Source organism: Anarhichas minor, unplaced genomic scaffold, assembly GCF_050575085.1.
Source record: "Anarhichas minor isolate MPS153535 unplaced genomic scaffold, ASM5057508v1 ptg000029l, whole genome shotgun sequence".
NCBI lineage: Eukaryota > Metazoa > Chordata > Actinopteri > Perciformes > Anarhichadidae > Anarhichas > Anarhichas minor.
In genome coordinates, this window is record NW_027466475.1 from 2,566,838 (window position 1) to 2,594,837 (window position 28,000).

Consider the following 28,000-nt stretch of genomic DNA (forward strand, 5'->3'; position numbering starts at 1 on the left):
ATGTGTGTGTGTGTACCCCTGCTGTCTCCTCTGCGGTATTTTGCTGTGTCCTTCGGTCAGACTCGCAGGACCCATCGACCTTATTTCCTCCGCCAGCATCCTTCAAGTCACACAGTAAGAACATGGCTTTAAATCGAATTACATTCCACCTCTTTGCCTCTTGACACTACCGATGGTTTATTTTACCCCATAGCGAGTGGAGCTCGTGATCGTATCATCACGCTAGCTATTAGCCCAACGGTCGTTTTTTTAAACGTCAGCGGTCGTTTAATCAAAAACGGGGGGGGGGGGGGGGGTAAAGGGACTTGTGTGGCGTTCAGGGCACCGTCGTAGACTACAGTTATCTTTATGGCTAAGGGTTATAAATGAAGGGAGAACACACTTGAAGGGGAGTTAATTGTTTTCCTTAGCACACGCACACACACACACTCCGTCCATCATTCATTCATTTCCGCAGCCTCCGTGTCGCTTAGTGTGAAGTTTCCCGTCACGCAGGTCATGCGGATCAGGGTCAATAGTGTGAGTTTCGTCGGTTAATAATTGGCGATGTGATAGCAGTACAAAAAAAAAGAAAAGAGGCTGAAAGGGTAATAAAAAACACTGTGACGTCGAGAGCCTCACAGGCAGGAACTGTGACGTGGTCGACGAAAAAAAAAAAATGGGGCTGGAAAAAATGAGATGCAGCCGATAAAGGATCCAGATCCATGTTCAGGGACTACTTTATGCCGCAGCTCGGAGAGACAACATTAAGAGTGACTGGATGATTGTGTGTCTCCGCCTCCAGAGCTTTAAATGTGAATGGACTTTAAAAAAAGAGACCGATTGTACACACCTGGATACATGACCCGTCTGCTTTAAAGACACCTTTTTATTTTTTAATTAGTTTACTGGATGTACGTTCAATGACGCTTCGCTCTTTGGGACATTTAACTTGAAGCTCTTATTTTTACATTTTTTATTATTTAACTATTGCTGAACTGGCAGCTGTAAACATGGCACTTTATGTAGAAGGTAAGTAGTGTTATAGAGGTTGTGTAATCCACTCTCAACCTTTTTATGTACAAGTAGATAAACATTTAATTAAAAAAAAGAGCCATACCTGTGCCTTTATTTTGAAATGTGTTTTTGCTAACTAAAGAGCCAACCTCATTCTCTAATCTGTTTCCTCTTAGTACAGTAGTTTCATTTCAAAGCTCTAGTACCTGAGTTATTCAGTCACCATCCTAGTCTTCTTTACATTATCCTTTATACCTCTACATGATCATGATTGAAGATGGGCAGTAAACACACACTCATGCTGGAATTGAACAAGTTAAATAGTTCTCCAGTGTATTCACTGGTTTTTATTTCACCACTTCTGTTTTTATAAATGTTACGCTTCCTGTTAAATCAGCAGCCAGCCTGCCGGTAAATTACACGTTTCTGCCATAAATACAACAATCATCGTTCTAAAGAAAACCCCCCAATGTGCTGATGATGACTGTAGTTTTGATGATGATCTGTAAATAATTAAATTGGACGATGAGGTACAAAAAACTGCAAACATGACAGATTTCACAATCTATGAAACAGTGATGGGCATTTATTATTTGACATAGTATAGACTCATTTACTCATGCATGCAATGAATCCTTAAAGCAGTAGATTAATGGATATATAATAACATCAGTCACCTGGTTTTGTTTTATCTGCCCGTGATGACAAAAAGTGAAAGTTAACCAAAAAGCGTAATCGTAATGTGAATCCCTTTATTTCTAAATTCATAAATGGTCCTATTAAGATATTAAGTATAAGTAAAAACTTAATTCATCATTTATAAAGCATTGTTCCTACATTAACACTCATTAGTATGCTATTCATAACAGTTATAAATGTTTTATTCTTCATTAATAAGCTCGTCTATTATGTGTTTCATGATTGTGTTTTCATACTTTATAAATGATATATTCCCCATTTGTAAATGAAGTATTAAATATATTACAAACCAGTTATTAAGGAGTTGTAGATGATTAATACTATCATTTATAAAGTGTTAGTAAATTATTAAGAACTTATTTAGATGTACATTATTCATGCATTTATATACATAATGATTTAGATATGCACTAATGGTTAGGGACTATGTTAATATATGCTTTATAAACGCGTATTAATACTGCAATTCATGATTATTCAGGTAGTTACTAGTCGTTAGTAAAGTGTTGTGTGTGACCTCATCTAAAGTGAGAACTATCTATGCCTTACAATATGCGTTTAATGCGTATTAATCAAGAGTAAAACATTTATAACTGTTATAAATAGCATAATGAGTGTTAATGTAGGAACAATGCTTTATAAATGATGAATTAAGTGTTTACTCATACTTAACTAATGCTTCATAGCGTGTAGGTATTATAAAGTGTTACCGCTGCTTCAAGTGCAGCCACACCTACCTGTATGTTGTAATTGTATAGTCACATTTTTCTTCTGATCTAATAGTGATTTAATGTCGCCCTACCTTTCGTTCTCGTCCTTTTGGATGCCTGACATTTTACTTTGTCAGCAGTGAACCAGTTTGACCAATGCTACTGGTTTTGATTGCCAATTAAAAGTCTATTATTATTATTATTATTGTGTACACGCCAAAAGGTTTTCCATTCACGCTGGCACAGCTGAGGGAACTACAGAGCTGCTGAGGGTTCGTCTTTGGCCCGAGTTAATATTTGAACGATACACGATTCATGAGGCCAAATGTTGATGTTTTAGATTGTTAAAAATCGAATGTATGAATGGCTCCGCTGTTTCTCAACTACCTTAAACTGATGTCACCATATCTGTAGTGCGATGATCTAATATCGACCCTATAAAGTGAGATTTAAACGTGTAATGTACTAAAAACTCCTCGTGGACTGAGATACACATCCAAACGTCTACTTGGCCTTTTTTACATTCCAGTGTTGAGTCTTATCTGTGTTTTATAGCCATATATTATGCGCCATATATTATATTTATGCGTTACGCAAAAGCTCTGACAATATTGGAGGCGTTGTCGCTTCTGATAACGAGCGCTAAACGACGCCGAGATACCAAACCTCAGACCTGCTCAGACATCCCCAATGATGACCAACGGATGAGCAATGAAACGGTGGCGCACAGACGGTGCCGGCTCATCTGACCAAAACCACCAAATAGTAGCTTTTGCAATAATGGAAGAACAAGAAAAGCAGCAAATTCCCACAGAACCCGGAAACATCAAATGTTTTGCTTCTTAAAACTCTCTGAATTGTTCTTTGCAGCTCTGGACTAACTTCTCTGTGCTAGTACATCGAGCTGTCCTCCACCAAAGAACTTCTGAGTTGACCAACATTCATAAGACTAGTTGATTGAATCGTCAGATCAGAGTTTCTCCACTAAGAATTGCTCAAAAGCACCACTTTAAGTCTTGTGTTTACCAGAGATGTGCTCATACGTTTCTTTTTAAATACGTCATTCAGCATGAAAGAAGCTTAAAAAACGACTAATCGACAAAAGAAATCTCAGTCGACTGAGACCAGAACTACCGATAAGTCGACTAACCAACGAAGAGGTGGCTGCTCTACTTGTAAAATGACATGAATAGTTTCCAGCTGTTGAAGGACTGACGCACCCTGTTGATTGAGTTTTCCACACCATTACAATTTGGGGGTTTTCCAGCTTCTGTGACGGCAATAGAATCCTAGTAGAACTTACGAAAAGTCCCTTTTTTTACTTGTGTTCAGAGGCAGATGAGGAGGCTGCAACAGATGGTTTGAGTTAAGAAAATGTCAGAATTCAAAGTATGCTTGCAGCTGTGTTAAAGACCTCGTCTTCCAACTTCTCTCTCCTGCTCAGGTCTGAGTAAAGGAGTGGCCAACGGAGGGATGGCTCAGTTCCAGGAAATGATGCGGCAGCAGCTGGAGACCTCCATGCACACGGAGCTGGAGAAGCTTCTGGACACCAGCAGAGGAGCAGAGCGAGAGGTACAACATCTCACCCTCTCTCCGACCATGTGGTTGTGATTTAGAGGGGTGGTTTGGGTCGCACACAACCGCTGGATAAACACAACAGTGACACATACCGTAGAGTCGTGCCAATGGAGGGGCTCCACCTAGATGCTTACAGACGCACACGCATACATAAAGTTTACGTCAGAAGATTACAAACATCTGTTTTATCGGTCTGAATCATGATATAATGCAGCATTAGCAAAGACACACTGTAGATTTGTCCTCAAGATGAATTCTGGTGTCGGGAGTGGACAAAATTCATCAGAAACTAGCAGAACTTCATCTGTTTCTACTTCAATAGAAACAAGACAAAGCTGCCACTAGAGATTGCTTGACCACACACACACACACACACACACACACACACACACACACACACACACACACACACACACACACACACACACACACACACACACACACACACACACACACACACACACACACACACACACACACACACACTTTTATTTCAAAGTGTTTACAGTAAAAGCCTTTTTGTACACTCAGTTAAACAAGCCAGTGCGCACACACACACAGCTGTAGAGTACACACTCTTTAGTTACACACTGGTTTGAACCACTGGGCAGGTCTCCAGTGTGACAGACCACTTACAGTTATGCATTACCCCTACCCTCTAGTAATGGATTGTGCTGCTTTTTAATACACATTCAAAATCAATTATTTATCAAAAGAAATGTTTATCATTTACTTTTTTGTCATTTTATTTTCATGTAAGCATACTATATATATTAAAAACGAATTAATAAATTAGCTCGTGCAGCAGCAGTCTGCAAAAAACACAAAAACTGGACAATTTTCTCTTTTGAAATGACAATATTTGGATGTGTTTTGCCGTCTTATTAACTTTTAATTTGACTTCTTTTAGCCCCTAAAAGGATAAACGTCTCAATGAGGATAAATGTCGAATTGATGATCAAACCCACATTTCACATCTGAGGCTACAGCTGATTTGTTTTGTCTTTTATGAGTGCAGCAATAAAACAAAAGCTTCATTTTAATAAAATGAAGATGTCATAAGATACAGTAAAAGGAACATTAAAAAAGAAAGCCAAGAAGGAGGACATAGACTTCTCTGAAAGGGATTGGCCATAATGTTATTAATTTATCCTAATTCATACACATCATCTTACTCGTGATTGAGATGAATGAAGGTTTAAATAAAGTCCTTGTGTTTTCCAGGTGTCCAGGAAAGACTTTGAGGGCTTCAAGAATATTTTCCACAGATTTCTGCAGGTGAAGGGTCCGTCGATAGAGTGGATCAAGATACAAAGACCTCCAGAGGACTCGGTAAGTCCACTTCATTAAGGTTTTGATTGTGCGTACGTGTTTATGGTGAGAGAGAAAACGTATATCCCTATTAAAAATAACTTTTTACCAGCAGCTCTTCATGTTTCTGCATCTTTACAAGTGAATATTGTTTGAATGAATCATTTTTAAACATGTGTTGTACATGCATCTTTTGTATTGTCTTGTCAGGAGAAGACTAAGCCAGAAAGCAATAATTAAAAACAACAAGAATGAATTAACACCCAATAGGAAACAGAAATAACCTCTCACCAATGAGGCATGTTACTACGTCTAAAGATGAGATATAAATCCAGGAAGACCAGTTTGAGTCACACATCCACGAGTTTGAAGGCTTATCAGATGTAAAACACTGCACTAATATTATGTCACTAAGTACGTTTTTTTTGCCCTTAATCTGAAAAAGACAATATTCACACTTAGTGGTTTTCATGGCTGATGAAAATGAATATTCCACTAATATTCCTGTGAACAGGAAGTCGTGTATAACCTGAATAACTTCAGCTGCAATCTTTCATTTCTACAACCACCTTCTGGAAAAGGTCGACGTTGTGATATTCGAGCTTATCCAAGAACCTGTTGGTATGCGAGTCTTGCATAATGTTAAAAAAATGTAGGTGTGTTTCTCCTTCCGACCAGTAATGTGGCCTTTTCTTTCTTCATTTTCATTATCGATTAATCTGCTGATAAAATGGGAGAAAATAGTGAAAGATGTCCGTCCCAGTTTCTCAAAGTCCAAGGTGATGTCTTTAAATGTCTTGTTTTGTCATTTTCTGACATTTTTGCATCGATTATCAAAATAGTTGGCGATTATTTTTCTGCTGATCGACTGATGGATTAGTCGACTAATCATTGCGTCTATAAAATGTATGAAAACATAAACAAGGAGTTGAATAGATCGTCTCATTGTCACAGATATCTGATCCAGCTAGTTGAGTCGTTATTGGCCCGATATCGTGATCCAGCATGTTGTATTTCTCAAAGATAGATCCAAGGGGAAGCATATATATAATGAGAATAACAGAGGGCCTTGAGTTGAACCTTGCGGGATGCCACATTTAATGTGAGCAGGAGATGAAGAGCAGTTTCTGTTAGTTTATTTTTTAAATGATGACTCCTTACTTTCCTCTTGAAAGTCGTCTTTTTCTCATCATGTACTATCGGATTCTTGACTCTTGTTTCTTTGTGTTTCTTGACTGTGAATCATTCATCTGTTTTATTGAAGAACTGTAAATCACGCTGTCGGCTCTAATAAATTCTTTCATTATGCGGTTAATTTCAGAATCAAAGAGTCTTTAGAGGGGATTGTAAATCCACATCTACAACAACGTGGTGAGAAGAGTTTGAAGTTTGTCTTATCTACCAAGATGTTTTATTTGAGCGCAGTAAAAAGACAGATAAGCTGGTAACCAAGTGAGTTACTTGTAACCTTTAACACGCTAAGTGGTGCATTGCGTAACAAACAGTTTTTACCAGTTATGGGGACAATTGGGAAATGTGGTTAAAGCAAAAAGAGCACTTTAATCTAATATTTTAGTCTTTCTTTTGCATCAAAGCTCCGAGCGTGCAGACCTTTCTTAACACTTGAACTAGATGTGTGATTCAGGACTCGTCAGCTCGGTTGCATGTCGGCGGGAACATCGTGTCCCATTTGTTCCGTCCCACCGCCATGTGGAATATTGTATCAGCAAGTCGTAAACACACTCTGTTTGATGGCAGTAACGCTGTCATGAGGGGGTTTGAGTCCCACCGGAGACGCCAATGATGAAATTACACGCTCGGCGCATTTTTAGGAGCCTAGCTGGCGTTTAGTGACATTAGAATAAGCTGCAGTTTCAGCATCCATTAATATTTAAACCAATGAGGTGAAAGGAGTTCAGCTTTCAGAGCCGTTTACGGGACAATAAGCTCGGGTTAAAAGGTCGATTCTTTTTCAAGGAACGAGACCTTTTGACACATTAGTTGTGGAGCAGTAATCATTAGAGACGCACTTGTTTTATTACTTTGCAAAGTATTTGTTTAAAAAAAAAAAATCAGCTATAAGTTGACAACAAGAACGGTGATTGGTCACTTTGGACGCCATTAGAGATCGTTTTTAGTGAAGACGATGTTAAAGAAAAACTTCTCTCAGTCAGTAACAAACATCTAACAAACCTCCTGCTCGCCATAATCAATGCTCTTTATCTCCTGTTCAGCAATGAGACAAATAGAAGTTACTTATGTAACTAGAGTTATACAATCATGTCTGTAGTCACTGTATGTCATAAAGTGAATGAAAGACTGTCGACAGTCGGTGTGAGGAGGAGAATAAATAAGTAAAGTAAGATACAGCTCGAACACGTATTGTACGATTTCAATGTCTACATGTTTCATGACCAATAGGACCCACGAACGTGATGCAAGTCGGGAAAGAATAGTTTTGTTAGTGGTAGAAGTATTTACTCAAGTCACAAATTGAATGACTCAAGACTTAAACATCAACGACTCGTGACTTCACTTTCCCCCCAAAGATTTAAAAGTATCTACCAAGTATCGTGTGCCACGAATCAATGTATTACCGGGATCAACTTCACGTTAACGCTATTCGTTCGCAGCAAGTCGACACTCGATTCCCCAGATCCACTTAGTTTGAACCAAGGAGAGAAACATGAACTAACGACATGTTACTGAGCTCCAGTAGGAAGAAATGACTAATCTGTGGTCAACGAAAAATAACTTGCAGTATGCAAAATTACAGCCGGAGACAGGAATGGCATTACATTTGGTAAAGAGAGCATTATGACTTGTTTAGGACTCAAAGTTTATAACTTGGGATCTATCATACTTTATAATCTATCATACTGTTAAATAATATTTCACATCATGTTTTATAAACTGATGTTATGGGTGTATTTAAAGATGTCGTCTGCAAAGAAACTTTAGCAATACAAATAAGTGCTGTTGGGGTAAAAGTACAATACAACACGTCAAATGTAGAGGAGTTGGAATATAAAGTAGAATAAAATGGGAGTAAATAACAAGTTCCTCAAACAGTACTCATGACTTTCCACCACTGATCATGGATCGTAGTTTAACCGCCGCATGACTTTAAGTTCTAAACTGACCCACGATGAGACAACCTGAATAACATTCTCATCTTTTATTTATTTATTATCTAAGTGTATGTCTTATTGAACAGGGTCGCCAAAATTCCCAGATCTCATTGTGTCCTGTAGGTTTCCTGCATTGTAAAGTAATTTACAACTAAATGTCCCGTTTATTGTTTACAGTAGATCTACATTTACTATTCTCTACCCTCAAACTAGACAAACAACAACAACAGTTTCCTTTTGAATGAAGTGTGGAGTCGGTCACTAACAAAGTGCCGAGTCAGTGTTCCTTTGAGGCGGTTGTGCAGGATGTCCTTGTTCTCTTTCCTTAGTTTTCGATCACAAGGGATGCTTCAGTTTCCATGTGATGTGTGAACTTCAAAGACTGAAAGGTTTGGAAGCAGTTAATGAAATAAGTGGTTGTTTTTGATCTGAAGGAGGATCTTTGGAGTCTGAACACAGTGCCCTGTGTTGGTCCACATGTTGAGAGTAAACAGGCAGTAAATGGAGCAGCAGTACATGAGAACCCTGAGAATGTTCTTCTCCTGTGACTTTAAGAGCAGAGTGGGTTTATCCTTTATGTATGTTTTATTTCCTTGTTGTGATGGCAGATGGAAAATATGACTCACAAGATAATTGAAAACAGAGCCGCGGTGAATTGTTTAGCGGTTAAAATGAGATTAGAAACATGCTGAGGAGAAACAAGGGAGCGTGTTACATCCACACTGTTTTAATCTAGATCAGATTCTACACCAGACACGCATTAATTAATCCGTCAGTGGGATTCAACACCCTCGGTCCTCCACGCACATTAAATCACTTTCTTATGTGACCATGTCATTCCGTCGTTAAACGTCATGTGACTGAAGTTCACACATGTGAACCGTCGTGTGTCTAAAGGCTCGAGTGTTTTTTTATGAGTGATTTTCTGAAGCATTTCCTCTCTGATGAGATTAATCTTTTATATGAGGAGCAGCACTGAATGTGAGACTGGCCCCGTGTGACTCTGTGTTAAAGCTGTACTACACCAGATGTATTTAAGACTTGTTTGTCCTAATATTTCTTTAATGTCTCCTTTGCTGCACTGTAGATTTGCTGACTGTGGGACTATTAAAGGATTACAATATCTAAATAAGTTGTGCTTTAAATATCAGTTATCAACCATTAAAAACTTGCCAAAAAGTGACAAATTCCTTTTGACCGATTGAACCATATGCAGAAGTCCTGCTTCGGCTGACAATTCATCCTGTTTCATTCAGCGTACGTAGCTGTGAAACCCATGAACATGTTTAATTGTGTTCCAGCACATTAAGGCTTCTCTTCTAAAAGGTGTCCTCGAGGAAGGAAACCTGTAATCTCTGACTCTCCCAATATTCAGCTCTGCCAGTTAAAACAAACAAGATGTGTTGCCCAATAGGATGTCTCCCACTTCCTGTTGTGAAATAGAATATTCTTCCTAAACGAAACCTCACACGTTCGGCCGGTTTTCCTGCCAGAGACGAGGCCGCCTGCCATGTTTGGTTCTGTCTCACTGAACCCAAACAGAACTTCCTCAGATGGAAACACAAAGCCTCGTCTGTCTTTCTGCCTCCTCGGTCTGCAGCCAACGAGGAGAACAATGCATCACTCCCCAATTCTGAGACGCCTCGTTTCTTTTTTGGAGGTCGGAGCGGCAAAAGATGAATTAAGTGTGATTAAAAGATGGAGAGGGAGGGGGGGGGTAGTTACGTAAAGACAAGAGAGAAGATTAGAGCTCAGGAGAGGAAAGCTGTGAGACAAGTGTTGAAGCATTAAGTGAAATAGAAAATGAAAGTGACGCCCAATGAGATGAAGAAACAGAAGAGTAAACATCGTGAGGGAGAGGAAAGAAAAGTAAACATGTTATAACTACCGCTGGATTCTAAACCCTCCCCCAACCAAGTTAATAATTCAGCAGCTTTGTGAGTCCATGAAGGTTTGACGCAGACGGCTCACTCACTGCTGCAGACACTTGAGATGACGAGCTGACCCATTACATTTTTACATTACATTACAGTCATTTAGCAGACGCTTTTATCCAAAGCGACTTACAATTCAGAGTCCATCACATTTCTACACCGTAGGCACAACTACGGGAGCAATTTTGGGGTCTTGTTCAAGGACACATCGACATGCGACTAGCGGAGCCGGGATTCGAACCTCCAACCCTCTGATTGAAAGACGGCCCTGCTATCCACTTAGCCACAATCGCCCCCGACGCAGAAACTATTAAATCTGTACATTTTTAAAGTGTGCAGATGAACAAAAAGAGGAGACTAAGTAGTAGTAGTTTTGTGGGGAGACAGAAGTTTATTTTGAAGAGACCATATTCATGTAACGAGCGAAAATTTACACGTTTCGCTGGATTTTTGTAGGAAAACGCACAAAAAATACAAACCGTTATATGAAGAAATGTTGTCTCCAGGACAATATTATGCTGTAATGATGATGCATACACATACTCACAAAAAAATACATTGCTGTTCAGCTGGTGATTGACAGGAGCTCTGTAAGTTACAGAAAAGATTGTAAAAACTGAAGAAATTTCCAACCAGCTATGAAAATGGCAGGTTTCACTGTCTGCATGTAAACCGTATGTGAGCATCGACACATGTCAGTGTTACTGGTGACCTGCTGCTCACTGTGAGGCTGATGGATCAGCACTAAGTCGGTGCTTCCGCTGCACTAAAGCGTCCTGCAGACATCGTTCCTCCTCCATTGATGCTGATTAACATGTTGTGTAAACCATATTTATGTTAGTTGTATAACACTTTGAATCCCTCTGGCGTGCGTCTGTTAATCCAAAACTATAATCCGTGGCTGGCCTCTCTCTCTGCTGTAAAATGTTTGTCAGTCAAAGAGAAAAGTAAAAAATAAACTTAAAGACTACAGACTGTATATAAGAGGTGGACGTAGTCATCATGATGGCACTGGACTGATGTTTTGAAGCCTCGAGTTCGGCGATTTTGCCGTCGCCATGTTGGTTTTTTGCAACTAGTAAAGAGAAGTGACCATATCTGGACTGAGGAGTGACGTAGAGACCTGTCAATCACCGTGTAGCCCCGCCCTAAAGCATCCCCTGCTTTATGGTCTGTTTGACTCTAAATGGACCATAATGTACTAAATGAACATCATGCTGTATTGAAGAAGACTTGAAACTAGAGATTGAGACCATAAACTCATGTTTACAATGTTTACTGAGGAAATAAATCAAGAGAGAAGTAGAGTCATTTTCTCATAGACTTCTATACAACCAGAGGAGTCTGACACATTGGCTTCACTTGGTCCGTTGGTTGCTTGTAGCAGAAAAGGACACAGAGTGACATTTCATAATCACTGACACATTAATTGCTAAGACTTAACCAACTGACAGGAACACTCATTTCCTAACAGAAAGCTGTTGTAACATCTGGTTAGAATGATTCTTCACACGGCTCGCAGTAAAAGAACGAGTGAAATCCAATGAGGCCGAATGAAACGTGGAGAAACACGACTGAGTGTGACAGCAGTGTGATCTTCTGTTAGAAAACACATCCTGCTGCTGTTTCCCCTTTTCTCTTCATTTGAAGAGGACATTCCAGTGAATTTTAACGGAGCGTGGTGTCTCGGGGTTCACTAAATGTGAAACAGCTTTGTTGTTTTTGGACGGACACATCCTCGCTCACATCGTATCCCTTCACTCCTTCCTATCCTGCTCTGTGGGAGAGACACTGAAACAGGTCGCTATGTGACGTGCTGTGTGAGCTGTAGTGTTGACCCAGTAATGTGGCTTCACACACACACACACTCTCACACACTCTCACTCACACACACACACACACACACACACACACACACACACACACACACACACACACACACACACACACACACACACACACACACACACACACACACACACACACACGTTGTGCATTAAGTCGTCGTAATCAATTATCTGCAACATTTACACAAAAACGTGTCTTCACAGATCTTTATTTTACTAATTTGTTTGCAAAAAAATCAGTAAACTTCAAGAAATATGAACAAATGACCACAACAGGAAGTGCCGCTCACTTTGCAGGCAAGGACGCATTAGAGTAGAAATCATAAGAGCAGTAAAGCTGTTTTTCACTTTATTAAATGTGCTCCCCTCCCCCGTCTCTCTCTCCTCCAGATCCAGCCGTACGATAAGATCGCTGGCAGAGGTCTGCCGGACAACGTGGCCGACTGCCTGAACAAACTGGCGGTGGTGAAGCTGAACGGGGGCCTGGGCACCAGCATGGGGTGCAAGGGCCCCAAGAGCCTCATCAGCGTCCGCAACGAGAACACCTTCCTGGACCTCACGGTGCAGCAGATCGAGGTACGGAACACCTCACCATGCTTGATTTAAAGAATTTAAATAGGCCGTTCAGAGAGATCCAGAGCTGCATTATCAATAGTTCTTTATTGTGGTCCTTACGTCATGTTATCGTGACATTAGGGATAATATTGACGTATTATTTAATGTGTAAATAATAGGGCAACAGATTATGAGTCATGGATTCAGATCAGCAGAACAGAAAGGAGCAAATATAACTTTTAGAAACGACCCGACCACTTTTCTTTTTCCACGTGTTAGTGACGTAGAACGTGACACAGCAGGAAACAGAAATGTGTTTTCTTGCATAATATAAGTACATGCGTATATTGGTGGTTGAAGGGGTATTAAGAGTTCTAACCTACTTTTATGCATTTAGGAGAAATAATTGAATCCACAGAAATGTTGCCCTAAATAGCAGAGAGCAGAGTTTCACAGGAAGTGAGGAGGGCAGCAGGTCACCCCAAAACTGTAAACTACTGATAAAAGACTGAGGTTTGAACTTCTTTGTTTGTTTTAAATGGACCATAAGTTACTAAATGAACATCATGCTGTATTGAAGACTTGAAACTAGAGATTGAGACCATAAACTCATGTTTACAATGTTTACTGAGGTAATAAATCAAGAGAGAAGTAGAGTCATTTTCTCATAGACTTCTATACAACCAGAGGAGTCGCCCCCTGGTGGTCATTAGAGAGAATGCAGCTTTAAGAATGCAGAGGTCGCCGCCTGGTTTTAATAACCAAAGACAGACAGGAGAACATATTCCCCAAAACCTTTTCACCTCACTGGAGAAAACTCTCATTTAGTTTCGACGTAAGAACCAAATAAAGTGTTTCTGGATCTTCACTGTAGAAGAATTGATGGATACGTTCAGGCAGACGCACTTAAACTCTCACTTTTCTGTTGCGCGGTGTTCCTTTAGTTGGTTGTTTTTATATTTTACTGTCCTGTAACCTCAGACCATGAATCCATCCGGGGATAAAAGATTCTTTTCTCTCACAACCAGAGCTGACGGACTTATTTTTACAAATCAAATCACCGTCTTACTGTGGCACAGATTTGTCAGTCAGGTTTATTTCAGCCGGTTATCACACAGGATCATCAGGATGGGTGAGGCAGGGCAGCAGGAAGTGATGTGTTGCTGATGTAATACTGGTCTGTGGACATGTTGATGTGGAGATGTTGTGCATCTCTGGGAGGAATCTAATACATCAGCCCGAGCTAGAAAAGTACAGAAAGGAAAACTAACACCCCCTCTCCTTTTCATAGATATACAATTACAAACATATGTGAAGCTGCAGTGAATCATCCTCTCAGCTCAAGCTGCTATTATTTATGTGTCCGAGGTTCCAGAGAGACTTGTAGTGTTTGGAAAAAGAGCTGAAGGTTCTTCTGAAAGGAGTTCAGTGTGATACCTGGAGGGGAGGGAGGGGGGGGTGAAAGAGGATCTGTTGGCGAGCAGTGTGTGTGTGTGTGTGTGGTGGAGAGAGAGTGTGTTTACGGGGGGTTGTGGCTATTTGTGCCTGATCGTACATCAAAACATTTTTAAAGAATGCTCTGTGTCCATCGGCAATACCAGTAAACTCTTGATTTGTTTAAGTTTGTTAAATAAAGAAATAAATCACATGTTGAAGCAGCTTAAAGAGATTAAAGAAATGTGTCATGAATCTGTCAGACAGCTCGGTTGTGTAATTGAGTTTACGCCGTGTGTGTGTGTGTGTGTATGTGGATGTGTGGTATTTGTGTGTGTCTCTCTCCTCCCAGCACACTGCTCTCTGTGTCCGAGTCACTGCTCTCCATTTTCTGCTCAGATTACCTCCCGACTGAATCGGCCATTTAGAAAAGAGAGAAAATGAATATCACACACACACACACACACACACACACACACACACACACACACACACACACACACACACACACACACACACACACACACACACACACACACACACACACACACACACACACACACACACACACACACACACACACACACACACCTAACAGAGTCCTGTACTCTCACACTTAGCGGAGACGAGGACGATTGGACTGTTTCTGGGATGGAGCCACCTGGCTGCTGAACATGTACTGCTTTCAGCTCGTTAATACTTCACTTCAGTTAATGAAGTCAAACTTAAAAAGCCCCCCCGAGTGTCTCTCTGTGGACGGAATGCCTTCATCTGTTACCACGAGGCTTTTATTCTGAAATATTTGCAGGACCGTGTTGTGGAAAATGCAGTGACTTCCACGGTTCCATAAATTAATAGTTATTATTTATAAATGAGCTCAAACACTTTTTTTGGCGGCTTGATACAAAAATAAACTTTACTTTATTCTCATTTTCTACGATTACTCTACAAGAGTGTGATGGCGAATCATTTACTCTGATTCAAGGCTTGTTGGATACTCTGAGTGTGTTGCTAGAGAGGGACTTACAACCAATCACAATCATTCTCCGATTCATTAAAACAACCAAAGCAGGCGCCGCTAGTCGTCGACCTCAACCTAGAAATGAGCGAAGAACAGAAGGAGAAACACAGAAACTTCAGTTTTATGTAAAAACGGGTATTTTGTTGTAATCTGGTGAGAATTCTTGTATTTTTTCCATATAGCATAAGAAGAAGAAAATTGCAATGTCCGCTTCTTTTCCAACATCCTGCAGCTCTAAATCAAATAGTTATTGTGAGGATAAAATGTAAAAAAATCCAAATATTTAGGACATTTTAAAACTCTCTCCCCACATTTCCTTTCTATATCTCTAATATGAAATGAAGACAACAAATAATGCTCTTATGTTCATGACAAACAAAACCATAGCAATAGTTAGTGAAATACAGATTGTGCACACGGGCCCGCTCTGTTTGCAGAGAGGACTAAATGTTCGAGGCTCGTTCGTGGTCCTCGTCATCCCTCATGTTCTGCCTCTCACACAAAGCTTTCTCGTACGTTGTCGGTGGGTTTGAGTCTTTTCATTTGTTTGCGTTGTGAAGTGTGTGAGCTGTGGGAGGGGTGAGCACAAAGCTCTTTAACATCCTGAAGTATCACTGCCCTCACAAAGCTGCGGGTCAGTTAAACACAGTCATGCACCGTTAATAAGACGTCAGTGTTCGTTTACATAAAGCCAACTCCCATCCTGGTTATTAAAGGCAAAACAAGGATGTTAACAGAAGTCTAATTATTCCTTCTCTCATCATCTCTCCGACTTTGATTTTCTCTCATCTCGGTGAATTCTTCCGTCTCTCCTCAGGTGTTTCCCTCCTTTTGTATTTATTCTAAATCAAGTTAAATACCGTCAACGCCAAACAACGTCACTACTTCTACAAGTCCGACTGATATAACTGACTCTTAAATTTGTATTCAGAGACTCTCAAACACAACAGAAATGTTTTTAGTGGCAGACATTCAACTTTAATCATCCCAGTTCTTTATCATTTGAATTGTATTGATTTTGGGATTTAAACAGATAATAATCTCTCTGAAAGAGAAAAAGAAATAAATCCTTATGCGGCACATATACGGTTAACATGTACATGTACACATACATACTGTTCATACACATGTACACCTGCCGCCACGAATATGTAAATGTACTTTCCATAGACGTCTGTCTCTCAGTACTGCACCAGTAAAAGCTCAGAGGAAATATGACCCGGAATACATTCAATATGTATTCATAATAGGGGTGGGGGGAAAAATCGATACAGCATAGTATCGCGATATTTTGCGTGGCGATATTGTATCGATACACGGACTCCAAGTATCGATCTTTTATTCTATAAACTATAAAAAAAAAATTAAAAAAATGTACTAGAAAAATCAAATTAATTGCTTTTTCAGTCCACTAGATGGTGCTGAGTTGTTTTCTGGTGAGGTCAGCAAAGGTCCCGGGTCAGCGTGATTGGTAGGAAGTTGGTACAAAGATAGAGACATCTGGCCTCACAACGGGGTTAAATCTGCCAACAGTAGCCAGGCTCATGGGGAGAGTGCAGCGCATAACTGTCTCTCTGCCCTCGACATCCACGCATCGCAAGTTATACTGAACTCTTATATCCTACTTATATAAGTTATAGTTCATATACTGAGTCCACGCGTTTGCATTCAGTTAAGTTGGACTATGTAGTAATACAAACAGTTCAGTTGGTCAGGTTCATGCAACATTTATGACATTGTTGGTCAGTCTGTCAGCTTGACAATCATATTTTGCTGCAATAAAAATGATTGAAGTGAGATGAACAGACTGAAAACTTTATCTCATTAGATAAAACATGTTGACACAGTTTTCCTTTGGGGACATAATTTGAAGTTGAAAAAAGTAATAAATCGCAATATAGGCCTATGTTATCGCAATACTCAGAATATCGCAGTATCGTGATAATATCGTATCGTGACCTAAGTATCGCGATAATATCGTATCGCGATAATATCGTATCGTGACCTAAGTATCGTGATAATATCGTATCGCGATAATATCGTATCGTGATAGTATCGTATCGTGACCTAAGTATCGTGATAATATCGTATCGTGATAATATCGTATCGTATCGTGACCTAAGTATCGTGATAATATCGTATCGTGATAATATCGTATCGTATCGTGACCTAAGTATCGTGATAATATCGTATCGCGGGACCTCTGGTGATTCCCACCCCTAATTCATAATGGCAGAGAGTGATATTTATATTATATTCATCATTACAGCGGACTGGGGCATAACCAGGTGGCAACCTCCGGTTCTGAAAGTGAAGCCGATGCAGATGTGTTTTAAAACTGGCACTCTTTTCCCTCTGGTTGTATAGAAGTCTATGAGAACATGACTCTACTTCTCTCTTGATTTATTACCTCAGTAAACATTGTAAACATGAGTTTATAGTCTCAATCTCTAGTTTTAAGTCTTCTTCTATACAGCATGATGTTCATTTAGTACATTATGGTCCATTTAGAGTCAAACAGACCATAAAGCAGGGTACCATAAACGATGACTACGCCCACTTCTTATATACAGTCTATGGTCATAACCCAGTTTATTTTTTCCAGGCCTTAAATGACCAAAAGAGAACCTCTGGTCCGAGTTATAACTTGGAAAAATCTGAGTCAGTCGTGTCTGGATGCTAATAATGCTAGCGCTAAAGTCAATGTTTTATTCCCCCCCCCTCCCCTCACAGCACCTGAACAAGACTTACAACACAGACGTGCCCCTGGTCCTCATGAACTCCTTCAACACGGACGAGGACACAAACAAGATCCTGCAGAAGTACACACACCACCGCGTCAAGATACACACCTTCAACCAGAGCAGGTGAGCAAACACACTAAACACGATAAGTACATGCTGTTAAACTAAGAAGAGATGTAGCAGCATTGAACCCAGAAGTACTGAATGAACTCTGATGATGACCGGGTCTATATTCAGTATCCGAGTGGTGGACAATCCTCTGCTGTGTGTCCAGACAGGAAGTGAGATGTAATGTATGGAGACACGTGAATATTTAATGCCTTGGCGTCTCCATTTGTCAGTCATGTGGAAACTGTTTTTTTCACAGTTTCCCTTTGAATTATTAAGAGCACTTGTGTGTTCTGTGCAGTACAAAGCAGTTTTCAGACAGCGCTGGTGTTTGGAGGCTGTAGCTTCATGATTTTAATGGTAGAATGTCAATCACCAGAACAAAGAGAGACTGTGAGAGAAATTCATAAAAAAGCCAGTTAAATACACTGCTCATCACGTCACACTCTGGTGCTACAGACAAATTCAAAGAATTGCCCGTACACTTATTTTCTTTGGTCAAAATAAACCAAGCAGACGAGCAGAATGAATAATCAGTCTATCGCTTCGTTCTTTATTCTTTTAAAACTTAAAAGACTTTATCACAATTCCTGCAAAGATCCCAAAAATAGTTTTATTTTAAATGCAAATCCAGCTAACAATAGCTGATAACGCTAACTGTTTCCTTATAATAACTGAATTAAATAGCTAGAAATAGATACAAAATGATTTTTAGTAAAGATGTGATGAAATATTTAAAAAGAAACTTTAAAAACACACAATGTTTAATGTTCTTATCAAAAACAACAGGAAAAGACACCAACATCTTATCATAAAAATGTGTCTTGAAACTGACTAAAAAGTATATTTAAGATTATATAATACAAATTAAATGAATTATAGCTTTTGGCAGACAACTACAACACTGACGGATGCACAAAGATGATAGGACGCCATCGACAGGCGACCAAATGAATCTCAACAACAGATTTCTCAGGTTTGAAAGTTGTTTTCAACATCTGAGAAAATGGAAGTTCACAACTCAACATCAAAGGTTTAGTTGTTTTAGACGTAATGCAGAAAAGTCACGTTTAAAATCTTCAAGAGGAGGAAAAGAAGAAGAAAATGCATCATCTCTTTCATGAGAAGTATGTTTTCTTAAGTGTTGTGAGACAAAGAAACGGAGACATTTCTGTGGATGTAACAAAATGTTCTTGCGTTTGAAAGAACATAAAACCTTTGAAGCCAATGAGCTCAGATCAGACCCACTCGTCTGAATCATCCTCCCAGAACAGTCAGATGGACGTCCGTGAAAAGAAAAGCGGTGAAGCTCCTCCCAGCTGACCGGCTCATCAGCTCTCTGAAACGTCTTCATCTCATGACGCGGATCTCTAACTCCACCTGACGCGGATCCTTCTTAGGAACCCTTTGATCTCTTTCATGCCCACAGCACCGATGACTCAGACTCTTTGGCATGTTGCCTCACCTGCAAACACTTTGCTCCCCGAAGGCGCTGTTTGAAGTCCTGCAGTGATTCTGAAAGAAGAAATTCAAGTGGAACACGGAGAGCTACTCATGTTTCCACGGCCTTACGTCAAGATGATGCGGAGCTAAACGATTTCTTTGTCTTTGTGATGTTCGTCTTGTTAACGTGTGCAGACTGAAGTTCATCCGTTTGTTCTCTGAGAATGAGTTGGTGATCATGGTGGAACATTTAGCAGATCATTTATGCCAAATATTTCCCTCAACGGAGAATGAATATCAAACTTACATTCATCAGGTGAATAACTACAGGTAGAGTTATCGTACGATATATGTTGACATAATGATCGAGATCATTTTAACAATGTTGTGATTAAATACATTGCACATTTTAGTCAGAATGTCAATTTTATTTATTGTTTTGGTTTTGAGGTTTTGTTTTATTTATTTAGAATACTTTAATATTTTTTTCACATTCCATTGTCTGAATATCTTTTAGAATTAATAGTTTATTGCTCTTTATTGCATTATTGTGCCATAATATTAGATCATAGGCATAAAATGACTATTATCATTTATTGTAATTATTTCTGGGAAAATATATTGTCCAACAAAAGTTAGTAGTTATCGTGACAGGCCTGGGTGGTGAAAAACTTAACTCTAAATAAATGATAATGTTGCTCCGGGTCGGCCGGATGTGTAAATAGAGAACTGTTTGGTAACATGTTCATCATAACGACTGTATAAGCTGACAGAATGTTGTTTACGTCTTGGTGCACTGCCCCCAAGTGGCCAAACAAATAAATGAAATGCAGGTTTCAGTTTGTGTTTAATCCTCTCTAGACTAGATAAGAGTTCCCTCTATTGATCCACACTTTCAAACTTTAAGCTAACAGTGGATTCATTTCTAGCTTAAGTGCATTTCCTGAAAGGAAGAAAGAGAAACCCAACGGAGTTTCATGATGATTCTAGAGTTTGAAGAAGTTCAATCTTTAAAGTTCAGTTAAGTTCAAAGTCATTTACTTCAGCTGTGAAACGCAAATCAGATGACATTTTAATCTGGTTTAAATAAACTAAATGAAGCAAAACTGTGATGAAACCTAATCTTCCGTGCAAGGAATCCAAGAGATGAATTCCTTGTATGTACACACGCACCTGGCCAATAGAAGGAGATTCTTGAGCTACCATCCAGTACGATACAGTGATCAGACAGTAAATAATGATAGTTTGTTTATAACCTAATAATCACAAGAAGTGAACTTTAAACTAGCATGATGTCCGATCTTCTTCTGTGCAGGTACCCTCGCGTCAACAAAGAGTCCCTCCTCCCGGTTTCCACCAACCTGAGCATGACGGGTCAGAGCGCAGAGGGCTGGTACCCTCCGGGCCACGGCGACATCTACGCCAGCTTCTACAACTCGGGCCTGTTGGAACAGCTGATCGAGCAGGGCAAGGAGTACATCTTCGTGTCCAACATCGACAACCTGGGAGCCACCGTGGACCTGCACATCCTGCACCACCTGGTCAGCCAGCCCAACGGCAAGCGCTGCGAGTTCATCATGGAGGTGACGGATAAGACGCGCGCCGACGTCAAGGTACGTGGAGGACGAGGTTGTATACAGTATATATATATATATATATATTTATATATATATATATATATATATAAAAATTACGTAAAGTGTTTACACATGGACGTGATGTTTTGGCTGAAGACTGAATTTAGTTCAGTCTTTTTAGACCCTTTCGTCACCATCAATGCAACCAAAACACATTACAGTCGAGTAAACAAAGAGATTCAAAAATGTGCCGAGCTTTTGAGATTCATACCTCCACCCAAATATGTCATTTAGTTCGTGGCGCTCAAACAAAAAAATGACAGTTGACATTTTCTAGAAATGTGTCCTCAGTACTCTAATAGTCTACAGACTGTCAGCAGTAGGATCTCTTTATGTTGTGATTATCCTGGCCAAAATTATTGCAATAATTCACAATATTATCTCAATAATCATCCAAATAAAACTCTTAAATGGAACTTAAAGTGATGCCAGTGTGTTTGGGTGCCATTCTGAGAAACTAATATTTTCATGGCATTACAGAAAGACACTTTTGCTGAGCGAATATCTTATTTTAGTGAACAATCTTAAGTAATAAATAAATCATAAAGTCCCTATGAATGAATAAATACATAAAAATACCAACACTGTGAGAGTCTGGTCTTTCTTACATGACTATTCCCGTTTCATGATAGCAAGCAAGACCTTTGGCTTTTTCCAAGTAATATCCACGATTATACCGACAATAGACATGTTGTGTTTTGTTTTTATTTGATCCTGATCCGTGATAAAATCCTATATCGCTCCATCACTAGTCAACTGCTTTAATTGGAACTACTTTCACGGAAGAACTTGTCCCAAACTCCCTGAATGAGTTTTGATCAATAGAATCAGAAATATTACGAACACTACCAACACATCTTCAATTTAAAAAGCAGCGGCATTATAAAAACACGTCGTAAAACAGGACTCTGATTTTTCAGGGCGGCACGCTGATCCAGTACGAAGGAAAGCTGCGTCTGCTGGAGATCGCCCAGGTGCCCAAAGCCCACGTGGACGAATTCAAATCCGTCTCAAAGTTCAAGATCTTCAACACCAACAACCTGTGGATCTCTCTGACCGCCATCCAGAGGCTGCAGGAGCAGAAGGCGATGGACCTGGAGATCATCGTCAACCCCAAGGTGAGCGGAGGAGGGACGCAATGATCCAGTGAAGGGAAGTAGATTAGTAGTAGCACCAAATTAAAGAAGGAGGAGGGACGCAATGATCCAGTGAAGTTGTGTGAGAACATGTAACTCACCGCTACATTACACAGGTTTTGGTGACTAAGCCCGATAAACTCGGCTTTACAACAGTGTCCATAAACGAAGTCTTAACTTCGTTTAGTCAACAACAAAATTTATATTTTCAAACTGAATCAATCAAATCTGAACACGCAGACATGACACACGTGTTTTGATCCTTTGGGACTTAAACCTCACGAGGAGATCGCAAAGGTCCATAAATCCGCTCAGAAATCTTAGCAGAAAAAACTTGATGCTTGTAACTGCAGAACCTGCCGAAGGATCATCACGTTTTTAGGATTTCTTCAGAATCAAAGTAATCCAGTGATAGCCGTCTTTACATCCATGTGTACACTGCAAACATTGGCTGCTAATGGCGAATTCTGCATATTTTTAATGGTGAAAACATTCCAAAATGTAGCCAAATACAGCCTTAAAAGAGGAGGTTCAAGCTGTAGCACACAGCAACATTAAACTCCTTGTTCACCTCCCCCCAAAAGCCAATAAATAGTGTAAACTGCTTAGAGCAAACAAGTGGTTTTGGGAGGACACAGTTTTCATACAGGAAAGTATGATGTACATTAAGTATGAGAGACAGAAAAAAAACTGAGACACGAAGCTCTTCTCCTCGGTTAACTACATCATGACTCACACCAGGATGACTGGACTTCACAATGGACGCTCAGATTAAAACCGTTTACTTTCAACAACCAGCAAACATCATCCGTCCCGTTTCTCCACGTCCGTCACACGGCTGTGAGCAGAGACGTCTCTGCACACTCTCCTCCACAGAGACCCAACGCTGCTGAATAAATCATTTCTCTCTGAAGGAAATCCAACATTCTAAAAGCCTCTCTGAGATTGTGCCGCTCCGCACGGCTCCGCTCTCTGAGCCGTCTGTTGTCGGGCCAGGGTTTTGCATACAAAAGGAAAGAAAAGGAGCTTCAGACCAATCCAGTTAGCTGGTCTCCTCTCTGGTGGCTCATCTGCTCCACTTGGGGTGTGTGTGTGTGTGTGTGTGTGTGTGTGTGTGTGTGAGTGAGATGGCATAAGAGAGACAAAGATGAATATTATAGTTTAAATATAATTTATTTTTTCTTACTGAGCTTGTTTGTGCAGCTCTAGTTAATTTTTTACACACGTTTTAAAGAAGCAAAGAGTTAAAATAAAAGCGAGGCAGCAAACCGTTGCTGTTTGAGTGAACATGAAGGGAAAGTTTCCCTCATGTGGATTAGCATGATCTGTTGATGTTTATCCTTTATTGCCCTCCAAAGCAAACACATCTGACGTGATGTGACTTGATGTTATGTTGGTCATCACGCTGTGCTTGTGCTCACTGGAGAAGCTCCGCCTCCGGTTATATGCAAATCTGCAACCGGTGTAATAAATTCACCGCCGAACCTTGTTCCTGATTACTGCTGCCTCGGCACAAAGATGTGATTTTCCAGCCCTCGACTCCAGGATCACACACACACCGTGACACAGCAAGTGTTGCGTAACGGGAGATAACTGTGTGTGTGTGGGGGGGGTTACACAGCACTGTGGCCCCCTACATGCTACAACTGTAAACTCGAGGTTCAAGATAAAAACGTCCATAAAGTGGTGAATGTTACTCGACTCCTGGTAGTTCTACCCGAGATCCAGGTCATAGTATTATTTAAGTATTATTAATTGTGTCTTTTATTATTGTTCTTATTAATATTCATATTATTAATAATAATAAATATTATTATTTGTTTTTTGCCGTGTTTGACGCTTTTAAATGAAGAGGAGTCCTACAAATAATAATTATAAGATACAAAGAAAAAAAGCTCAGTCAAACCATAAAAAACAACAAAGCAAATACCCAGTAGCAATGAAATATATACATTAAAATCAAAGAAAACAACTCAATTCAGCTTTTAGTAAGAGTTTTAAATTCAACAAGCAAAGCAGTGCTGCAGGAAAGAGTCCTAAAACCCACTTGATGCGTTTTCTAGTCTCCCACAGTCTGAGTTCAGTCCACTCGGTAAAATGCCAGTTTGTTTTTCCTCACAACCCAGAACAGTCCAGTCCAATCCAGCACAGAGCCACAAAGAAGAACGACAACTCAGAACTCCGCTCCGGGTTTTGCCACGGATCACCAACAAACGAACCAACCCGGAAGTTGAAACACAATAACAGCGCCAGTTTAAGAAACGGTGATAATTTACTGTAAATACACCGGGTACTCACGGTACCGTTGATCGGTCAGTCACAGTCAGCAACGTCTGCGTTAACTCAGGCCAAGACACCGGTAAATCCTGGAGAAACACGGACTGGGAAACACGGACTCGGACTCCATAGACGAGGCCTTAGTTCCTCTTCATACTGCGCGGTTTATTTGAGGGTTGTGATTGGATAGTTGTAGGATTGTGGGCGTTAACTAAACGCTGAACTCTTGGCAGGTGGGCGGGGCTTAGGGATGGACGATACCAAATGTATTTAGGGGGGACACTAGAGGTGAACTGGGTAAAAAAATGTACTAATTAATATCAACATGAAACTTCCCTTGTTGATTACTGACATTAAGACAAATATTTTTTATATTACACTTGATCTGAATATGTACATTGTTTAAAGCTGCGTTATAAATGTTTGTTTTATTTTGTTGAAATATTAGAGTCAAATGTATGATATCTGTTTGTGTCACTCCATAAATCATAAAATACACTTTCTGTCTCCATCAGACTCTGGACGGCGGTCAGAACGTGGTCCAGCTGGAGACGGCGGTCGGCGCCGCCATCAAATGCTTCGACAACGCTCTGGGCATCAACGTGCCTCGCAGCCGCTTCCTGCCCGTGAAGACCACGTCGGACCTGCTGCTGGTCATGTCCAACCTGTACAGCCTGGACGCCGGCTCGCTCACCATGAGCCCCAAGAGGGAGTTCCCCACGACGCCACACGTCAAGCTGGGCAGCTCCTTCAACAAGGTAACTACAAAACAACAACAATAATGTAAACAAGACAACATGTGAAACAGCTGTGAGCTCAGGTACTGTGTTTGAGAACTTCTGAGAGGATTTAAGGTGATTTGTGTTCAAACTAAACAGCAAACATTTAAAGTTTAGTTCACCCAAATCACAAAAAAGTATATTTTTTACTGTATTGAGCCTTGCAGGACGTTTTAGTTTTATCTAATGGAGGCGAACAGCATTTCATTTGCTAAAAGAAATAAGTATTTTACTGGAGAGGGTGAAGATCTTTGGCATCATTTGTTTTTTAAATAAAGTTTCTACAAAACAACATTTCCCTCTAAACTAAACCGACGTATCTCCAGGTCTCAAAGCTACATCTTCTAGACATCAGTGTGACGTTATTTGGTAACGTTGGAGTAAAATCTGTACCGTAACTATGATTTAAAACATGATTCAGAAGGTTTTAATGTTTTTATCAGAGGATCCACAAACAACACAGCAGGTTGTTTACAGCGTTCCTCGTGTGTTCAGGTTCAGGAGTATCTGACGCGCTTCGAGAGCATCCCCGACATGCTGGAGCTCGACCACCTCACGGTGTCTGGAGACGTCACCCTCGGGAAAAACGTTTCAGTCAAGGTAAAAAAGTCTCCTCAAATGAAGTTTTACTGGAAATACGAAGAAAACAACAACATTGTAAACTTTCATGTGAAATAAGAAATGGGTTTTAAAAGGTTTGTTTCAAAAGTTTGTGTGGGTTTGTTGATTTTTGTTTACTGAACTATTAAATCTAGTAATTTTGTTAAAGACTTGAACTGTTGTTCTGGGAACCTGAAGAGTTTGTGTTCCTTTATGAACTGAACTGATTCAAAAGGAACTGGACTGATCTATGAACAACCCTGTTTTTTGTTATCTTTTTGCTTTAATTTAAACTTTAAAATGATACTGGTGGTGCGGTTGAGTTTGTTTGATTTGAGTATTTAATGCCACTGTTCTGTTTGTGTTAAAAAAATAACCTAAAGTTTATTCTGATCACCTTTATTCTTCGTGGGGTTTAATACTGACTAAACATTTTGGTTTTAAACTTGTTAAAAACTGCTCCATAATAGATATCATTGTGCATCAGTGTTAAAGTCTTTGACAGTAACTGTCCCTGTTCTAACGTCCTCCTTCCTCCTCACAGGGCACCGTCATCATCATCGCCAACCACGGGGATCGGATCGATATCCCCGCCGGCTCCATGCTGGAAAACAAAATCGTATCGGGAAACCTCCGCATCATGGACCACTGACGCCTTTTCTTTTTCACTCACTCACACACACACACACACACACACACACAGACACACACACCCTCATCATGTGACCCAGTTGGCTTCATTCCAGCCATGTGACCCGTTTGTCATGTTCCAGCCCATTGTGAGAGGAAGCGTGCATGTGTGATATACTGACCTCTACAGGCTGTTTATTATATATTATAAACCTGTAACAGTGTTAATAATGAACTACATAGCCGTCATGTTAAATAATTACCTAAATCTACAAATGTGTATTTAATTTGTCTTCTTTTCTAACTGATTTTCTTTTCTGCCAAAGCAGACTCAACATAGATTCTATAATAGTATTAATAATCTGTTAATAATAAACTGCTAATGCTAATCACATACTGTACTTACACAGAGAGGGGAAGTTACGGGAGAGTTTTAACCATTTATTTCAAGCATAAAGTCCTCACTGAAAGATATGTTCAACTGAGAGAAATAACTGGATTAAAGTGTCGTCGTATGTCGACAGGTTGTCCATCACACGGCTAATATACTCACAGGAAGTCTCCAGTTTATCGTCCACGAAGAAGACACACAGAAAGATTTGAACCCTTCGCTGGGCCATCATCCCTGTGAATAGTCGATTAAGAAAATATAATAGTTAAGCGGTTAAATTACTCCTAAATTGGTTTTATACCTCAGACATATTCTGGATCAACAAGCTTGTGATTTACACATCATTCAAGCGTCCGGTGAAGAGACCGAAACCAAGAACAAGAAGCTGAAAGACGCTAAAGATGGTGATAATTGTCTGCGAGTGTCGACACTGTCATATACAGGTAGACATCTCGTGCAGAAATCCAGCCTGAAGGGGAGTTTGTGCTGAGAAATAAATGGGTCTCTTTCTTCCAGAGTGTAGAACTCATTTAGACCTCCAGAGTCCAGAATAACCTCCCACCAGTTTGTACCCCAGAGGAGAAACTAGCGTGTGTGTCTGCCTGTTTGCTGCCCTTTGAGTAATAATGTTGTAATGCCATGAAATTCTATGTAACAGCTGATGTGTTAAAGTGAAGGCCTTTATTTGTACAGTCCCCTGTGTGATGTAGATGATATTTCTGTTTTCTGTTTGCTCACATTATGACCTTAATGTCCTATGACTCCGCCGTCCATCCCGTCACTCAGCGTCCACACAACGCAAAGACAGGAGGTGCACACGCACACACACACACACACACATATACTTGAGATGGGTCCGACATGTCTGAAAGCAATAAGTGTTGATCTGTGACGGTGACGAGGTCTCGGGCCCAGTTCTGCCTCCTCGGAGCTGAATAAAGTGCAATATGAAAAATAATGAGCAGGCGTCATCTGTTGTTTTCTCTGCACCCAAAATCACTTCATTCATCAATGACCAAGAGCGTCATATTGGATATCT

General features: G+C 40.1%; 1 protein-coding gene across 2 annotated transcripts; it reads left to right on the forward strand.

Moving 5' to 3' along the window:
- Window positions 1-27,919, forward strand: ugp2b (UDP-glucose pyrophosphorylase 2b). Of its 2 annotated transcripts, none has more exons than XM_076104175.1 (10): window positions 1-114; window positions 3,850-3,977; window positions 5,208-5,315; window positions 12,597-12,782; window positions 17,950-18,083; window positions 20,827-21,124; window positions 22,069-22,266; window positions 25,077-25,319; window positions 25,836-25,940; window positions 26,485-27,919. In XM_076104175.1, the coding sequence occupies exons 2-10, from the start codon at window positions 3,879-3,881 to the stop codon at window positions 26,590-26,592; spliced, it is 1,479 nt and encodes a 492-aa protein (XP_075960290.1). In that variant the 5' UTR covers window positions 1-114; window positions 3,850-3,878; the 3' UTR covers window positions 26,593-27,919. The 2 variants fall into 2 exon arrangements, with proteins under 2 accessions (XP_075960290.1, XP_075960289.1); XM_076104174.1 differs by lacking the exon at window positions 1-114 and adding an exon at window positions 292-1,011.
- The last annotated feature ends 81 nt before the right edge of the window (window positions 27,920-28,000 follow it).

Coding starts and splice junctions, on each gene's coding strand:
- ugp2b (XM_076104174.1), top strand. Junction 21,125..22,068: donor AGACGCGCGCCGACGTCAAG/GTACGTGGAGGA, acceptor CTGATTTTTCAG/GGCGGCACGCTGATCCAGTA. Junction 25,941..26,484: donor GGAAAAACGTTTCAGTCAAG/GTAAAAAAGTCT, acceptor TCCTCCTCACAG/GGCACCGTCATCATCATCGC.